The 18,625-nt window shown below is 35.9% G+C and overlaps 1 protein-coding gene across 1 annotated transcript; it reads right to left on the minus strand.

Annotated features, from left to right (window-relative positions):
- On the minus strand, positions 922 to 1,999 carry LOC109330854 (uncharacterized mitochondrial protein AtMg00860-like). The gene is made up of 2 exons (XM_019565127.1): positions 1,636 to 1,999; positions 922 to 1,067 (listed from the first exon to the last, which is right to left on the minus strand). Exons 1-2 carry the CDS (start codon positions 1,997 to 1,999, stop codon positions 922 to 924), a joined length of 510 nt encoding a protein of 169 aa, XP_019420672.1.

The following is an 18,625-nucleotide window of genomic DNA, read 5'->3' on the forward strand; positions in this document are numbered from 1 at the left end:
CTATGAATTAGGGGTAAGCTTACGGGCTTTAAGCATTCTTCAATGCTAGTTGTCGGAACCACCCTCATGAAGACATGATCTCCTTCCTCAAAACTGAGAGGGTTCTTCCTTTTGTCATAGTAGCTATTCTGGCTACTCTGAGATGGCTTCATGTTCTCCCTTATTATTCTTATCTTTTCCATCGTCTGCTGAACCACTTCAGGTCCTAGTATCATATTCTCCCCTACTTCAAACCAACACAACAGTGTTCTGCACTTCATGTCATAAAGAGCTTCATACGACGCCATGCCAATACTCGAATGAAAGTTGTTATTGTAGTGAACACTATTAGATGCAGATAGTCCGCCCAACTTCCAGAGTGTTCCAACATACATGGTCTCAACAAGTCTTCCAAAGATTGGATAGTCCGTTTAGATTGGCCATCCATCTGTGGGTGGTAAGCTGAACTCATACTCAATTTGGTACCCAAGGCTGTTTGCAAATCATTCCACAACTTTGAAGTGAAACGCGATTCTCTATCTGAGATGATATTTGTAGGAATACCATGTAATCGGATAATCTCTTTGATGTATAACTATGCTAGCCTTTCCAAGGAGTATTTCATATTAATGGGTAGAAAGTGAGCTATCTTCGTGAAACGATCCTCTATCACCCAAACTACATCATAATCCTTTTGAGTCTGAGGAAATCTGCTCACAAAATCCATTGCAATGCTATCCCATTTCCAAAAGGGAATATCCAAAGATTGGAGTTCTCCTCCGGGTCGCATGTACTCGATCTTTGCCTTCTGACAAGTTAAGCAACGTGAGATATACTCTACTACTTCTCTCTTCATACCGGACCATTAGAACATCTTCTTCAAGTCTTTATACATTTTGGTAGCTCCAGGATGAATACTTAGTTTTCTCTTATGGGCTTCGTTCAAGATTGCAAATCAGGGTCTCTTGGCACATAGACTCGGTTCTTGCATCGCAACACTCCATCAATTCCTTCTTGAAATTCCACGGCTCTTCCTTCAGCCAACAAGATTCTCTTCTGTCGCAGTTCTGGATCGGAACTTTGCAAACCTTTTAGTTGTTCCAGAAAGTCATTTGTTACTGTAAGCATACCTAACATCAAACTCTCATGTTTTACTTGCACTATAGGCTTAAATTCCTGAAATCTTCATTCAATTCCATCTCCATGACCATCCTAGTTGACATATGCATGAACTTTCTACTCCAGGCATCAACCACCACATTAGCTTTCCCAAGGTGGTACTAGATATCAAAGTCATAGTCCTTGAGGAATTCAATCCACCGTCTTCCCTCGTGTTCAGTTCCTTTTGATAGAAAAAATAGTTCAAGATTTTGTGATCACTGAAGACTTTAAATCTTACTACATAGTGGTTACGTCTCCAGATCTTGAGAGCAAATACGATCATAGCCAACTCCATGTCGTGCGTTGGCTAATTCTGCTCATGTGTCTTTAATTATCCTGAAGCATAAGCTACCACCTTTTGTTGTTGCGTCAACATGCAACCTAGGCCTTGTTTAGACGCGTCACAATACACGTTGTAGTTTCCCTTTGGGTCTTGTAGAATCAACACATGTGTTGTAATCAATCTTTTCTTCAATTATTGAAAGTTTTCTTCACACTTCCCCGTCCAGACAAAAGCCTTGTCTTTCCTGGTTAGCATAGTCAGTGGCAACGCCAACTTTGAAAATCCTTCAATAAACTTCCGATAGTATCTTGCTAAACCGAGGAAGCTTCCGATCTCCGTTACAGATTTCAGAAAATTCCATTCCATCATCTTTCCTACTTTAGCAGGGTCTACAATAATTCCTTCACTTGATATCACATGCCCAATAAAGTTCACCGATTCTAACCAAAATTTGCACTTTGGTAACTTGGCATAGAGTTGGTTGTCTTTCAAAATCTGCAACACTATCCTCAGATGTTTCGCATGTTCCTCCTGATCCTTGGAATAAATCAGGATATCATCGATAAATATGACCATAAATGTGTCGAGGTATGGATGAAAAATCTGATTCATGTAATCCATGAACACTGTAGGAGCATTGGTTACACCAAATGGTATCACGGGATATTCGTAATGACCATATCGTGTCCGAAAAGTAGTCTTCGAAATATCCTTTAACTTCACGCGTATTTGCTGGTATCCTAACCGAAGATCGATGTTTGAAAACATGGTAGCTTCTCTTAGTTGATCCATCAAGTCGTCAATTTTTGGCAATGAGTACTTATTCTTGATGGTGAATTTGTTCAACTATTGGTAGTTAGTACACAGCTGCATACTACCATCCTTCTTCTTCACAAATTGCATTGGAGCACCCCATGTTGAAACACTAGGCTTGAAAAATTGTTTTTGTAGCAAGTCTCCCAATTGCTTCTTCAACTCCGTTAACTCCAATGGTGCCATCCTGTAGGGAGCTATAGAGATCGGTCGAGTTCCAGGAACTAGATTGATAGCAAACTCTATCTATCGCACTGGGGCAAACCAAGAATGTCATTCGGGAAAACATCGGAAAAATCCTAACCACAAGTAAGTACTGAATCTCTTCTCCACCTTTCTTCTCCAATGATGCCAGCAACATAAATACTTGAGCTCCATCCTTCAAAAGTTTCTTCATTTGGTTGGTAGTGATGCTTTTGGTTTCATAATAGGATTCAATGTGGTTCTTAGGATCGCTAAAGATTATTGTTTTATTAAAATAGTTTAGAAGAACATGGTTGTTAGACAGCCAGTTCATCCCTAAGATGATATGTAATTGGGATAAGGGTAGACATATCAAGTCTACTACAAAGGTTCGTTCATCTAAAGTTATATGACATTCATAGCACATAGTTGACACTATGACAAGTTCATTAGTGAGTGTGGATACAATTAGGTCATAGGGCAGGGAGGCTATAGGCAATGCTAATCAGTTGACAACATCATTAGATATGAAAGAATGGGTCGCACCCGAATCAAACGACACATATAAGGAAGTCTCATTAATATGACCGTACCTTGTATGAGGTCCTCATTGCCCTCAATCTTAGCTCTGCTCATGGTAAATAGCCTTCCTTTGGCCTTAGGTCTTGCCGCTTGAACAATATTCCCTTCTTCCCTTTTCATTTTAGGGCACATCAGCTTGATGTGTCCGAGCTGGTTGCAGTGATAGCATACAAGGCATTTGACACTAAAGTGATTTCCCTTGCACTTCAAACACCAGGGTGGCATGTTGTTGTTAGAGTTCCCAACCGGTGAACTCATTTTGTTGCCATTATTATTTTTGTTGTAGTTGTTGTTACTGTTGTTCCCTTGTCGAAAGTCTCTATTGTTGCAAGGCTTGAAATTTCTCTATTGATTCACTGATGATGAGGCATAGGGTTTCTGGTTGCGGTTGAAGGGCTTTCCCCTTCCATGTCCTTGCCCGAAATTCCTTTTGGGGCCATTGGAATTTCCGAGTGGTACGTCACTTTTAGTGCCACATTTCTTGCCTTCACGCTTTCCTCATAAAGCTCACATCAGTTAATCAGAGTTGCAAAATCTAGTATATGCTGATGTACAAACATCACCTTTAGGTCATATTTGAGTCTATCCTCAAACTTGGCACATTTGGATCTTTCGTTCCCCACTTGATTGTAATGTGAGGCATACCTCGCCAAATCTTCAAACTTGGCAGCATACTCCCCAACTGTCATGATTTCCTGCTGCAGACGCAGGAACTTCATCTCTTTCTTGGGCTTCATATCCGCAGGAAAGTACTTATGTAGAAATCTATCTTTGAAAGTTGTCTAGTTGACAACTTGTTGTTCATGCTCCATCTGACGTCTGCTAAATTCCCACCAGTTCTCAGTAGTCAACATATAGGTTGCATAGGTGACCTTCTGCTTCTCAGTGCATATAAGTGCCCGAAAGATCCTTTCCAACTCCTGGATCCAGTCATTTGTAGCATCTGGTGTAAAACCTCCTTCAAACTCTAGGGGTTGACGATGACAGAATTCGTCCAAGCCCCTATACTGAGCCGGTCCTTGGTTGGGTTGGGGTTGTTGTTGATTCAGATGATGCAAATTTGCATTTACATTCTGAATCACCGCAGTCATTGTAGCCATGAATTCTAGGTTAGCAGCTCCACGTCCAACCATCTTAAACCTGTGAACATTAGAATTGTATGAGATACTGCTCCTACTGAAATTATCTATGGGTTGTATTCTCAACCGAATAATTCAGGCAAACACTTATACACACAAAGTCACACAAGAAAGCATGTGAGGCCATGCCCAATGCCGAATAGAAAAGAAGTTGGCTCTGATACCATGTTGTAACACCTCGAAAATTACTCCAACATTATTTCCCAAAAATGGGTAATTTTTTTTATAATGTAAAACTCCTTCATTTACATTTGACTACTTTTCGGAACATCATGTTAAGTAACCTAAACTACGGAAAAGACAATAATCATTACCTAATGGTAACTAAAAGCCACTTAATATATCGTGGAATAATTCTATATTGAAATACGAAAAACGTTTATACAAAAACCAAGGCGGAAATACAATCTTTGTCCAAACTTAAATATGCATAATAGACTGCTTTATTCAACACATTAAAAATACCCTACACAGAACTCGCGTCAAAAGCAAAATAGAAATGGAAATGACTACTAATGACTAGCTCCGGCGTTAGCGGGTGTGATAGGACACTCGCTAGGGTCCTCCTCCGTCTCAGAATCAGAGGAGAGGTCCACCACCTCAATGGAGTCCTCTATAAAGACTAACTCCACATAATCCTCCTCTTCAGCCTCCATCTCCTTTTCCAGATCACATGACGCACCCTGCAACTTACTTCCCGCTCCCGTATCTACCTGAAGGTCGGGCATCGTACGTCGAGCCGCTCTCCTCCCAGGTGGAGAATTGAGCACGTCGTCCCAACTCTGTCTCCTAGTAGATGATCCTGCAATAGTGGGTCCATGAGGAATCACAGACTAAATGGATGGAGCAACAGGTGCAAATCTCTAATTAGGTAAAGTGAAAGAAGCCTCCAAGTCCGCATGGTGTGAAGGAAAACACATCGTAGAGCCATCATAAACCATCTCCAACTCTAAGGCACAAGGGCATGTGTAGGTGTATCAGTGCCCGTCACTGCTCCATGTTCCCTCTTAGGCCAACGAGAATCGGTAGCTTCGAATCCTCGCGGTATGTTCCATCTAAATGAGAACACGAATCGAAGACAAGCAGAAAGAAAAGAATAGAAAAGGGAGTACGACATCTAATAAATATCATTCATTGACGGCATGGAATTACACAAAATATTACATCTAGGTAGACAAACATAATATACATAATATAGATCACAGACATAATGCACAATAATGAATGATGTTATAACTTGGATCATGAGGATCAATATTCACGCTCTCAATGTATGAATGTTATGCTTATTTCATCAATCCTTACACAAATATCCTCCCAATATACTATTCGGAAATAATCGAGAGTATATGTCCCATAACAAGCATATTTAAATGCACCAAAAAATTCCTCGCAAGGATATATGATCGATCTATTCTGAAGAACTGTCCATTTCAAGATGGTGTCGTATCAAATACTTTCTAGGCATCCCCCTCATCGATCCTGATTGCAAAGAGGGGTTGTTAGAGATCGTCTAGTTGGCACTGTAAGAACTGTCCAATCCAACAGAATACCTCATCCAGGAATACAAGGGACTCGTCTCACCTAGACTCGCCCTGAAGACTTTGCTGTCAAATCACCACCATTGCCATCTCTCTCAACATTGCGGGGCTCGTTCGTCTGCCGAAAATTTCCTCTCCAGTACTTCATTATTCATAATGAGTATACACACTAACCGAGGTTAGTGAATTAAATCTTTTAATCATTCTTTTATATTGATCGGCCCACCCTAACACATCTCCCAAAGGAATGCTTCTTGTGGACCCGATCTTACGTTATCATGTAATAGAGGAATAACATCCCTACCACTACAAACGATTGCTGAAATATTCTGGATGGCCACATGGTCAAGCCTCTTACGGTCAGGCGACCTCACTACGTGGTATTATGTAATCATTTTTAGGCATCGCCTTACTCACGACGTCATGGTCGGAATCCTTGCCCGAATAAGGCACACAAAAAAAGGTAATGGTATAAGTTCGTTAATTTAGGCATCGGGTTCCTTCTTCGAGCCATGATCTCTCCTATTTATTAAATATACTTCTCACCCAAATTAGGGTTATTGTCTAAGTAATCAATCCATCATAAGCAATAAAAAACATTGCATGTCTCTCACCCAAGCGAAAGACTATCGGTCAAGTGATGATAACATCCCAACAGACTCAAGTCTCTTCCTGGCTCTCTCCCAAGCAAGGGACTGTCGCTGAAGAGATAAATCCATCAAAAACTAGTCAAAATCACCCTCTAGGTGTCGCCCGGGCGAGATACTGTCGCCCTGAGCGACCAGAATTGCCCAGAATAGGTGAAACACCCTGCCTGGCCCTCGCTCAAGCTTGCGTGGCTTGCCCAGGCGAGCCTGGCTCGCCCAAGCATGGGTTGTCCAGTAACCTGGACTACTTCTTCGCCCTTTTGGGCCACCAGACCAAAAATCTCCGTTGTTTTCGATCCGTACGCGTTTTAGTTTCTCATATTCAGACACCACTATGTCATGATGTACTCTCCATCACCTTGAGTTGTAGCACGATTGATCTCCTTTACGTGAATGGGTAGGTTGTCCGACTTCAAACGCCTCGAAACTAAACACAAAAACCAATCACTAGTTTGGGAGTTAAATCATTTTCCTACTACTTTAAGATAAAGACATCATGTCAATCTATTTTAAGAACATCTGAGACTTTCATCCAGCTGGTCCAAGATTCATATTCTTGATCCATCCTTTATCTTCAAAAGTCTCGTTCATGATTCTTATCGTCTTCATGATCATTTCAACACCTTTTTTGCAAGGGTTGATCTCATGCTCAAAATGAAATTCTAATTCAAGATAGCCTTGATTTCATCATCATCTCCTTTCATTAAAATCAACAATATGCATATTTTCAAACACTAAAGCAGCCCCATGAACAACAACATTTCATGGTTTCAAAACAACAATTTCTAAATTCCTGAAAACCCATTTTTCGAGTTACTGAGTAAAACAAGAGTTAGGAAGATTATTAGAAAATTTCTACAGTTGAAAAGGTCCATAACATGCATATAAACATCATACTAAAATCTTGTAAACAACTAACAGTTAGATTTTAAGAGATGAAGAATGAAAACTAATAACTTGCCTTGGAGTTCTTGAGAAAATCCAAAGGAAGAAGATAGAAATGAAATGTTAAGGGTTCTCCAAGTGAGAGGGGCTCTTTTAAGGTAAATGAATCTCATTTAGGGAGGTCAAACCAAAGGTTTCCAAATAATAACGGTGAGATGGGCAGATGAATGATTTAAGAGGTTTTGTGTAAGAGATTAGTATCTTTGCTTGCTTGACAAGCAAGATTCACTTGTGAAAGTGAAGTGACCTCTTTGACGAAATATTCGTGATTAATTCATGCCCGAGTATTGTCGGCTAATACTCGGTTGGATATTAAAAATATTCCAATTTTGGTTTACGGTTAGAACTTCGAAACATAGAATTCAGAGTGAAAAATATTTAGAAATGCGTCATGAACAAACTTGATGTATATCTTGACTCGAAACAATATTTCGAAGCCAACGGTGCAATCGGAATTCGATTCCAAGCTATGGAACTCAAAAATACGTTATAGGGCCAAATTTTGGCGAATTTGGGCCTAACAATAGCTCAAAAACTTTCCATCACATAAAATTACGAAAATTTACAACAAAATAGGAATTCACAAAAAAGTCTATCACTCAACTACAGTTTAGCCTATATCATTACCGATTAATTTATAAAGTTATTTTTTGTTAAAATAAATAATTCATAAAATTACTCGAAAATTCACGTTGTTACACATGTCATGAACATATACGCATATTCAAGGTACATAATAATATCATTCATTAGATATATTATCATTACATCAATTTAAGATATAACATACAAAGAATTGTACATAGTCAAAAATGGACACATCATTTAAATATGACCAGACACATCATATAATCATCCAATAATGATTCGCCCATAGGAATTCCTAACTATCAGACCCTCCAAACTGTGAGTACGTTTGGAGACCCTATGTCAAATTCTAAGACCACTTTGTCATAATGGTTCTCCCTCACCTCGAAGTGTCGAAGAAGTCTTTCAACTCACGATCTGATTGTTCTCATCCGCACAACGTTCCACTTCGTCTTTATATCCTTACATGACAAACCAAATTTTTTTGTTAAAACATTACCGTTATACTAAAACGTCGTTAGCCATATTTTATGGACTTGGTTCTCATGAAAAGTTACGTAATTTATAAAATCACTTCGTTTTGTCCCGATTAATAAAATGTTCATAATGTCATTAAAATTCCTTATACCAAAAATTAGGTTTGTATTATGAAAATTACGAAAATACCCTTTATAGTGACTGTTTTCATAAGATTAATCTAAACTATCCAAAATACACTAGAATTACCGTTCCTGTTCATCAAATTGAAAAGTTCCTAACAGAGACTACCCTTGACATAGTCTCAGTAGTTCACATGTAACTTTTTCAGATTTTCCCATCACGTTTTACAAATTTTAATGTCATTATCAAAGTAATAGTATCATAGTTTAAAGAGAGACAAATACACTATAGCTATCTAAAATATGTTTCACAATGAAAAGTCCAGAAAAAAAACTCATGTTTATATGGCATCAAAAATTTATATCCAGAAACTCTCACAAATATATTCTGTTTTCGATTTAATATGACTTTGTGGTGATTTTCCACGAAAATGAAACAATAAAGAAGGAAGTACCAAAAATGAAGCTTTTTATTTTTTTATAAACATGCTATCATATTTTTAGGTTACTGAAACTCTTAAGTCTAAAGTTCCAGAGCCTAAATAGCTTCCTTCATTTTTCTAAAAATCTATTTCCCAATAAAACCATAAAAAACGCATTTAAACACTCAAAATCACTTCTACTTGCTTCCCTCTTTAGATCCAACTTTCTCACCATCAAAGGTGAGTTCTTTTTCCAGAACTAAAGGTCACGAAGAAGACTTAACATTTATCTGAATTACTAAATCATTTTAAGGTGATTTTTGAAACGTTTAAGTACTAAATACAAGTTTTTAAGATTCCAAGAGCTACTTAAGTTTATCCCTATCTTCCACTCTCTTTGTCAACATCAAAATGTGACTTATAGAAGGATTAAAATCATGAGGATTTCATAAGTATTTCACCTTTTAAAACAAAGGGTGTGTTCTTGAATGTAATAGTACTTTAAGTATGGTTTTTGCATATAAGACTATACAACAACCATACTCAACACTCTTGGAAAGAAAGAAAAAGATGAATACCTTCCAACTAGTGGTAGGGTTCAGTTTTGACAAAGTACAAGAAGAGGAAGAGTTTTTCATGGAACTCTTGGCTTATCCTAGCTTAAAAGCTCATCAAGTTTATAGGTTCTGCAATCTACCTCAACCTCTCTATTAACTAATCTAACCTCATTCTTAAATCATAAACTTTGAGAAATATACATAAAGCAAATATTAAAAGTGATGAATAATAAAGGAAATGAGTTAGAAACCTCAAATAAGTAGTTACCTAGTGCAAGAGTCAAGACTTTGAAGAGTTTTTGTGTAGGTTGGAGTTGCAAAACTCCTTCCCTCACTAATCCAAGGGCCACACGATTTTGGGAAGAAGAAGAGAGGGATGAGATCTTCTCTCACCTCTTTAGTTTAATGTGTGTATGTGAAAAATGAGAGTTTTTGTTTTTTTATGTAACATGCCATTATCATAAGGAGGAGATAAAAGGGTGGCTTATTCTTACTTCATTAAATGCATGATAACTCCACATGCCTTCCTTTTGGCTTGTCTTACAAGCAAAAGACATGATTATGTTATGCAAAAGGACATTCCTTTGTCTTATTCCACTACTCTTCAAATTTGAAAATTTTCATGGAGGAAAGAAACCTATACCTGAGTCTAAACATGTGATTATATTTCTCATCTAACACTGTATAGATAGAAACACTGTATTGATCTATACCGTGCAGTTCCTCACACAGTACGAAGCGTAAAAGTTCGAAAACAAAACTTTTCAATTTCACACTCGATTTGACTGTAAAACATGAATTAAAACTGGTTTTTCTACTTAAAACTTCGGTTTGTTACTCTGATAATAAAAGCCCACTCTATATTGAGTGTCGGATGACGGTTGTAGTCAGATTATGGTTTAAGGGTTTCTGATTCGATATATTATCATTGGAGAATATTTATGATTGTGGTATCCATGAGTATCTCACTTACTCTAGGATTATCTAGATATTAGCAAATTATTAAAAGATATATTAATTGTTTAATATATTAATAATTCATTTAACATGTTTGGAAAAATCGCGGTGTTATAATATTTGCTATGGTAGAGAGTGTTACATAGATTTCCTAAGGGACAATATATTCGTCTATTTCAACCAAGGTGAATATTGTTGGAGACGCTTGAAATATATCATTGAATTAAGTTCTACATTTCCTAGTATTGGAATAGATGAGAGAAATCGATGTTATTTATTGGACTCAAGTCCTTTGTTGTAATATGCACAAATTGTAAGGACAAATTAGAAACATACCATGGGCATTTGGGCCCATGGGTATGCTAGAACTTGTAATCTTTATTCGCTAATAATATATTGATAGTCGCTCAACGCTCTTGAAAACATAGACACGATTGACCAAACTCCATTAACAAATTATCTTGTATTCTCTTTTATTTATTTTATGCACTTTATTTGATTATTTGTAATTAATTTTGTGCAATGATTGCTTCCTGTACACGAACAATAAGCTCTTTTGTAAAAAAATATTTAAATCACATTAAATATTCAATAAAATACATTCAATTTTTATAATGATATTAGACATTAAACTAAAAGTGTCAAATTATCTAACCTAATTTATACAATAAAAAATAATTTATTATAAAATCAGGTGCATAAAAAACCATGACATCTAATCATCACAAGTATAAAAAATCTCCTTAAAGAATATTATAAGAGAATAACCTTTAATACACATTAACTCATGATACATTTCATTATTTTAAATAATATTATGATTAATCTTTAATAAATTTACGTATATGACATTAAATTTGTCGAACCCCGATACATTATTAAAATTTTGCATACAACACGTATGCCCCCTCATCTCACACTCCGAGTTCTTAGGAATGTCTTATCATGTTATACGAATAAGTTTGTTTTAGAGTGATTAAGAATTCATTTCGTTGTGCCTAAGTCAATCAGCGACTCATATAAACCCCTTTAACGAACAACATAATTAAATCATAGATTCTCTCAACAATTAATAAATTTGGATCGTAGATTCCCTCAAACATTACTATAATAAGGTTATATACCTTCTTATCAATAACAGAATTGGGTCATAGCTCGATCAATAGTCAAGATAATTAGATGATATAGCATATCAACAACTAATACATATAATATTTTTCTTATAAAATATACCTAATAAAATTGTCATCTTTTTTATCAATAAATTGCGTATCATAAATAGAATTTACTAACTAAAACCATAGGATAAAGTTTATTCAGGACTTTTTACTACAATATATAACATAGAAAAAGCATAACCTTTAAGATGTTTCTTTAAAGCATAAAAAACATAGAGCACTTATAATATAGAAGCAAATGTCAAAAAAAACCTAGAACACTTAAAATATAGAAGCTTATGTCAAATAAAGCACCTCAAAATAATTTATATAGCTTTTATAATAATTACTTTTCTTGACCAAAAATAATCTAAAGCACACATTAACTAAACTTGATTTCATAATTGATTTGAAGTGGTATAAAGTTTATAATATTATATAAAAATAAATTTTGAAATCATCATCTCAATTTTGTTAGTCTTGGATCATAATATCTATCATGTGTGGAGTGATAGAAATAGAAGATAATTGATTTGAAGTGGTATAACGTTTATAACCAAAATATTGAGGAAAATACTCTATTGTAGGAAGATAAAATTTAAAGTTTGTGCGGAATAAGATGCAAAACTCAGTACCATACCACAAGTGATAAGGAAATTCTTTAGAGCATAAGAGTATAATAATGATTTTCAAGTATTAGGTTCTTGTAATTTTAAAGAACTGTTACGAGTTGGAAGGTGACTTTTGCAAAAATCAATTTTGACTTGTGTATATAAGGTTTTTGTGGTAATATTAGGTTCTTCCCCTCCTAACAAGTATTGTCCCTTGAACATTTGACCTAATTCAATACGTGTGGATATAATTGAGTTTTACACCACTAAGTTAATTTCTCGTTGGTTTTTATGGTAATATAATTGAATACTTGCCAACATAATATATATATATATATTAAATAATATATAAAATAAATATTATTCCATTCTCTTATGCTATTCATCAGATTATACATAATTTCATCTCCTTAAACAAGAAAATTTGGCAAATATTATATTTGTTTCAAACTGGTGGTGCAGTAGAAATGATCGTTGCGCAGCATTGACCACAAACAATCAAATAAAATGCATATAATAAATTCAAGAGAAGAAGACAAGAGAATTTGGTAACGGGGTTCAGCCAACTGTGCCTATGTCCCCGGGAGTGCTGAGCGACTACCAAGATATTATTAGAGAATAAGAATTACATACCCTAGCATACCCATAGGCCCACCTGCCCAAAGGGTGTTTCTATTTGGTGCTTATATCTGGTGCACATTATAACAAAGGACTTGAGTCCAATATATAACATGAGTTACTCTACTCTATTCCAATACTAGACAATGTGAGACTAACAAACATATTTCAAGCATCCCAACAATATTCACCTTGATTGAAATAAACGTATATCTCGCTCCTTAGGAAATCTACACAAGAATCTCCATCTTAGTGAATATATGACTTCACCTTGTTCAATGTCTAATTCTATTTAACTGCTCCCCTACATCATAGACCTTCTAAGTATCCTTGACATTGTTACCAAGAGGCTAGCTCTCCAAACTTGTAGTGCAACTTCCCGTATCACCATCAAATGGAACATGTTGCCTAGCCACCTATTGCTAGGAAGTCTTTCGATATATTGGAACCTCTACATAAAAGTTCACCAACAATCGTCCTCTTCAATACTCAGGCAAACTGATCCTTAGAGCTTCCTTTGAAAGTATCAACCGCTACCACCATTATCTACTCCGACAATCCTAGTTCATAGGAACTATAATACTCCACCATAAGGAGTATACCCACAACACACACCTTGCATCAATGCTAACTAATGTATGTGTCACATCCTTGCACTCAAGTCAATGCACATGTCACACCCCTGAATCTCTACCAATGCTCATGTTACAACTTGCATCAAATCCAATGCTCATGTTACAACTTGCATCAAATCCAATGCTCATTTAACATACTACATCAAAGTCAGTCAACACCTCTGTGATTTTGTGGATCTTTTAACCATTAACATCCTTCACTATGACGTCCCGGACACGCCATTAGGATATTTCACTTCTCATCTCAAATGAGAACATTCTCTCAACATCTAGAGAGATATTGTCAGCACCTGTCTCTGGGTCAAACTCAATACATGAGTCCCTATCTCCACCTTGATCCTAATCTAGTACATGAATTTCTAGGATTCTAGATCAACATATATCGCCCTTCACAACAGTTTCGCCATGTTTTCTTCTCCTTCAACTCATCTACTTTATCTTTGCCACTACCTTTAATACCCCTTGTCTAGCCATCACGCCTTCACCCTCTTTAGCCATTATCTGTTGTCTAGGTTAAGAGTCATCTAGCAATTGGCTCTTATACCAATTCTTGGTGCAGTGAAAATGATTGTTGCACAACGTTAGCCATGAACAATCAAATAACGTGTATAGAATAAATAGAAGAGAGAATAAGAAAAGAGAATTTTTTAACGAGGTTCAGCCAATTGTGCCTACTTTCACGGGAGTGTTGAGCGGTTACCAAGATATTATTAGAGAATAAGGATTACAAACCCTAGGACACCCATAGGCCCACCTACCCATTGGGTGTTTCTATTTGGTGCTTATATCTAGTTCACATTATAACAAGATACTTGAGTCCAATATATAACATTGGTTACTCTACTCTATTCCAATACTAGAAAATGTGGGACTAACACAATAACATATTTCAAGCATCCCCGACAATCTCCACCTTGATTGAAATAGATGAATATCTCGCTCCTTAGGAAATCTACACAAGAATCTCCACCTTAGTGAATATATGACTCCAGCTTGTTCAATGTCTAATTCTCTTTAACTGCTCCCCTACAACATAGACATTCTAAGTATCCTTGACGATGTTACCAAGAGTCTAGCTCTCTAAACTTGTAGTACAGCTTCCCGTATCGCCATCTAATGGAACATGCTGCTTAGACACATATTGCTAGGAAGTCTTTCGGTATATGGAACCTTTACACAAAATTTCACCAACAATCGTCCTCTTCAATACTCAATCACACTAAACCTTGGAGTTTCTTTGAAAAGCCTCAACCGCTACCACCATTGTCTACTCCAAAAATTCTAGTTCAAAAGAACTATCATACTCCACCATAATTGGTAGGTATCAATGATAGAATACACCTAGAAGGGGGGCGGGGTTGAATAGGTGTCGCGGTTCCCACTTACCGTTATTTGCACCAAAGCCCTATTCTGGAAACGTGCCCAGTTATTCGATTAATGATATGACTCAATCGATTAAGTCGCACAGAATTAGCAGTGCAGACTGGCTCAATTACACAACCAATTACAGATTATACAGAATTGATATAGGAGATATATTTGAACACAAATGATCTTTATTTGGCAGTAATGCTATATTCAAAATATAAGCTACAATATGCAATTAACACTACTAAAAACAGTAAAGAGATAAGGGAAAGAAACATCCTGCAACAAGATTTTTATACTGGTTCGTTTTGCGGTCCACTACAAAGCTACATCCAGTCCTCCCCTCTGATCCGGAAGATTTTTCTTCACTAAAATTGAAACCAGTATGTCTTACAAACACACTTCCAATTACAAGACTTTGAAAGCTGCCTTCTTGAGTTCCCAGAACCTATACCTTAGTTTGATCTTACCCAATCGCCTAGGAAAACCTTGCCTACGATCCAGCCCCAACCAAGAGTATGCTCTAAACTCATGACCTCCAAGTCTTGGTGAAGACTCTCTGATCTCATTGGTGGTATGACACCAAGAGACAACTTCCCTTGTTACACAAACAATACATAAACAACACAAAAAACAGAGTAATGTGAAGCACCAAAATAGCTCAAATAATACAAGAAAGAACAAGCTATAAACCCTATACAAATCTCACAATTACTTAGAATATGTATAAGATCATAATCATGAAGAACATGTAATTTCTACCCTTAATAGATCTCTAAACAGTAGTGAAAGAATCATGCAAGAACAAGATAGGATGAAGAACACATTTGATAATATGCAATGGATGACATGTTAATCCTAAGCATAATACTATCTCACTCTAATCTCACATGCAATTCCCTCTACCTATATGACATACATGAACATGAAAATACACAACTTAGCAATTCTAATATGAATGTATCAAAACATATATGAAATCTATTAAAGAAACAATTTATATAGAAAAGTTGTTTTTCACCCAGTTAATCGATTATGTTGCACGTTAATCGATTAGCGGGCTGTTAGAGGGCTGTTAGAGAGTAACTGAATTCTGTTTTTCAGTTATCTGTTGAAACTGTTAAAAACTGTTTTCACGTTAATCGATTAAAGCATCACTTAATCGATTAACTAGCATATTTTCAGTTATGATGTTAATTGGTAAACTACCTATATGTTATGCTTATCAACTATATATGTTTTACCTTTATGTTAAGCCTAAAATGCACAAATAACATGTATGATTAATGCATGAACATGTAATAAACTAGATGGCATATCTCATGTAAATGATATGAAAGTTTTTAGACATTGTGTGATTTGCATCGTGGTTTACCTAACCTAGACTCAATAACTAAGACACATCTAAGACGCTAGTCTAGACATGAAGCTCTTGAATCTTTGACATGTTGATTTGTTGAGTTGTCTTTAAGCTTTCACTATGTCCTTTGTCTTCATCAAAACATTGGCAAGCATAAGTGCTCTCTTGACACATTGCACTTTCAATCTCCCCCCTTTGATGATGACAAACTCAACACCAATTTTGTTTTGATGCAAAGCTTGAAGATGATCACAGAATGCTTGGTAGTTGAATTCAAAGTTAAAGTGCATAGCTAGACAACGGAAGCTTGATATTATTGATCGAGGCCGTACCCGATACAAATAATATAACAATTAAAACTGCAGTACTAGGAAGTGACACCTAGGTCGTTTCCCAAGGATTATCTTTCAGGCAAAGCTTCAAACACCTTATACTCACACACACACACAAGGGTTTTTTTGTTGTTGGATAGTATGAACATAAATCAAATTCAGAAACAGTAGTTAAGCAATGTAATGAAACGGCTAAATCCCTTTGGTTCATTTGTTCACAACTCAATCCTCGGTTTCAAAAGATTATTTTCAGATTCCAACCATTAATTTCGGAATTTGTTGAGAATCAATTAACTAAGCGATAATCAATTCAAAGTTCCAGAACCTAAACCTCAAACTAGGCGAAATCAGTATAAGCATGAAACGATTAACAAATTCACACGAACTAAGCATTCATGCACTAGAGAGAGTAAATCAACTAAGTGAAGATAAACTCAACCAACCAGTTTCTGAGAGTAAATCAACTAAGCGAAGATAAACTCATAAACCAGTTTCTAACATAGAAGAAATCAACAATAAAAACCGAAAATGCATTAATAACAAAACCTCAAGAGTTGTGATACATTAGCAAAGGAACTTAGTCCAGAAATTTAGCCTTCCATGGCAATGGAAGAACAAACTGAAAATGAAAAATGAAGAAGGAGTGAAACCCTAGTAGAGCAAAAAGAGGGAAAAACGAAAATGTGTTTATGTTTCAAAGTGAGGAAAATTAAAGTGTGTGTTTGAAGTGGGGAATCCGAATTTAAACCCTCCAACATACATATAACCGAATTGGGCCTAAACAATGGGCCCAAGGCTAAATTACAATAGAAACAACTCCTAAAATAAAAATACAATCTTCACTTCAACACATATCCTCGACTTCCCCCAAAATGTCATTGGTGCCAAATGTGATCTGAAAATGATAATAGATTTAATCAGGCTAAATAATCCCAAATTAACTCATTTTAGGAATATTAGTCCAATAAAGTCTAAAACACTAAACCATGTGAAACAAAGTCAATTAGGCACCAAGAATCATCAATCATACTAAATTAAGGTTATGAATAGTGTGTAATATATTGTTCATCAAATACCCCCACACTTAACCTTTTGCACTCCTGGGAAAAATCAAGAAATAAGGCTATGCTAACCTATATGCACCAAAGTGAGTCATGCAAGAAGAACACAAAAACTAGAAAATGAAACACCTAAGAAAGTCACATACTTCACAATGAAATCTAGGAAATGCAATGAAATGGGAAAAATCAAACACACAAGAGAAAAAGAATCAAATCAAGATATCCATGAACATCATCCAATGAATTCAAGTATGCCAAGAAACCAATCAAACCAAGAGGCGAGTCACAACAATGATAGAACCTCACAAGATATGCTCTCTAAAGTGTTTACACTCATATGTCTTAGGTTGCAAGCGTTTACACTCAAAACACTTCATGAAAACAAACACAACTATAGGCTTGACAAGCCTGTAACATCAACATCATAAGCACATATACATAAAGATCAAAAAGACTTTTCAAGGTTGTAATGGGGCCAATGACAAGGTAGGATATATATGGGATATGTAGGTAAAACCAAATGGAATAGAGGAGCAATGAGGAATAAGTAAAAAGTAAGCAAAAATCAACCCAAAGTAAGACCAAATCTCTAATTCCAATCTTCTTTGCCTTACTTAACCTCTTTTTTTCACTTTTGTTTCTCTTTTTGTTGTTTTTCCTTTTTATTTTCTATTTTTTTTTGTTTTTGTTTTTTTTATGTACACGTATGTACCCAATTGTATTAACCATCATTAAGACATAACCAATAATCTACAAGATTTGAAGAACAATGCACAATTTCTTACTTAATACACATTCCCAAAACAATCCCAAAGCTTCAAAATTCTCTAAGGTTAGGATAATCATGGTTTTTCACTTATAAGCTTGTAATGAGCTAAATAACAATGAAAGAGGTAAAAGTCTCAAAAGGGCTATCAATGGCTAAATTCGTTCAAGGTACGCTTATATGGCTAAGTGGCTTATTCAAAAGAAATGCCTAGATCACTTCAATATGTGCATGTGAATATCAAATATCAACAAGAAACAACTCAAGTTCTAGAGTGCAAGTAATCAAGAGTGCAATCACACATGAAAGAATATTAGATGG

The sequence above is a fragment of the Lupinus angustifolius genome, chromosome LG17, assembly GCF_001865875.1.
Source record: "Lupinus angustifolius cultivar Tanjil chromosome LG17, LupAngTanjil_v1.0, whole genome shotgun sequence".
NCBI lineage: Eukaryota > Viridiplantae > Streptophyta > Magnoliopsida > Fabales > Fabaceae > Lupinus > Lupinus angustifolius.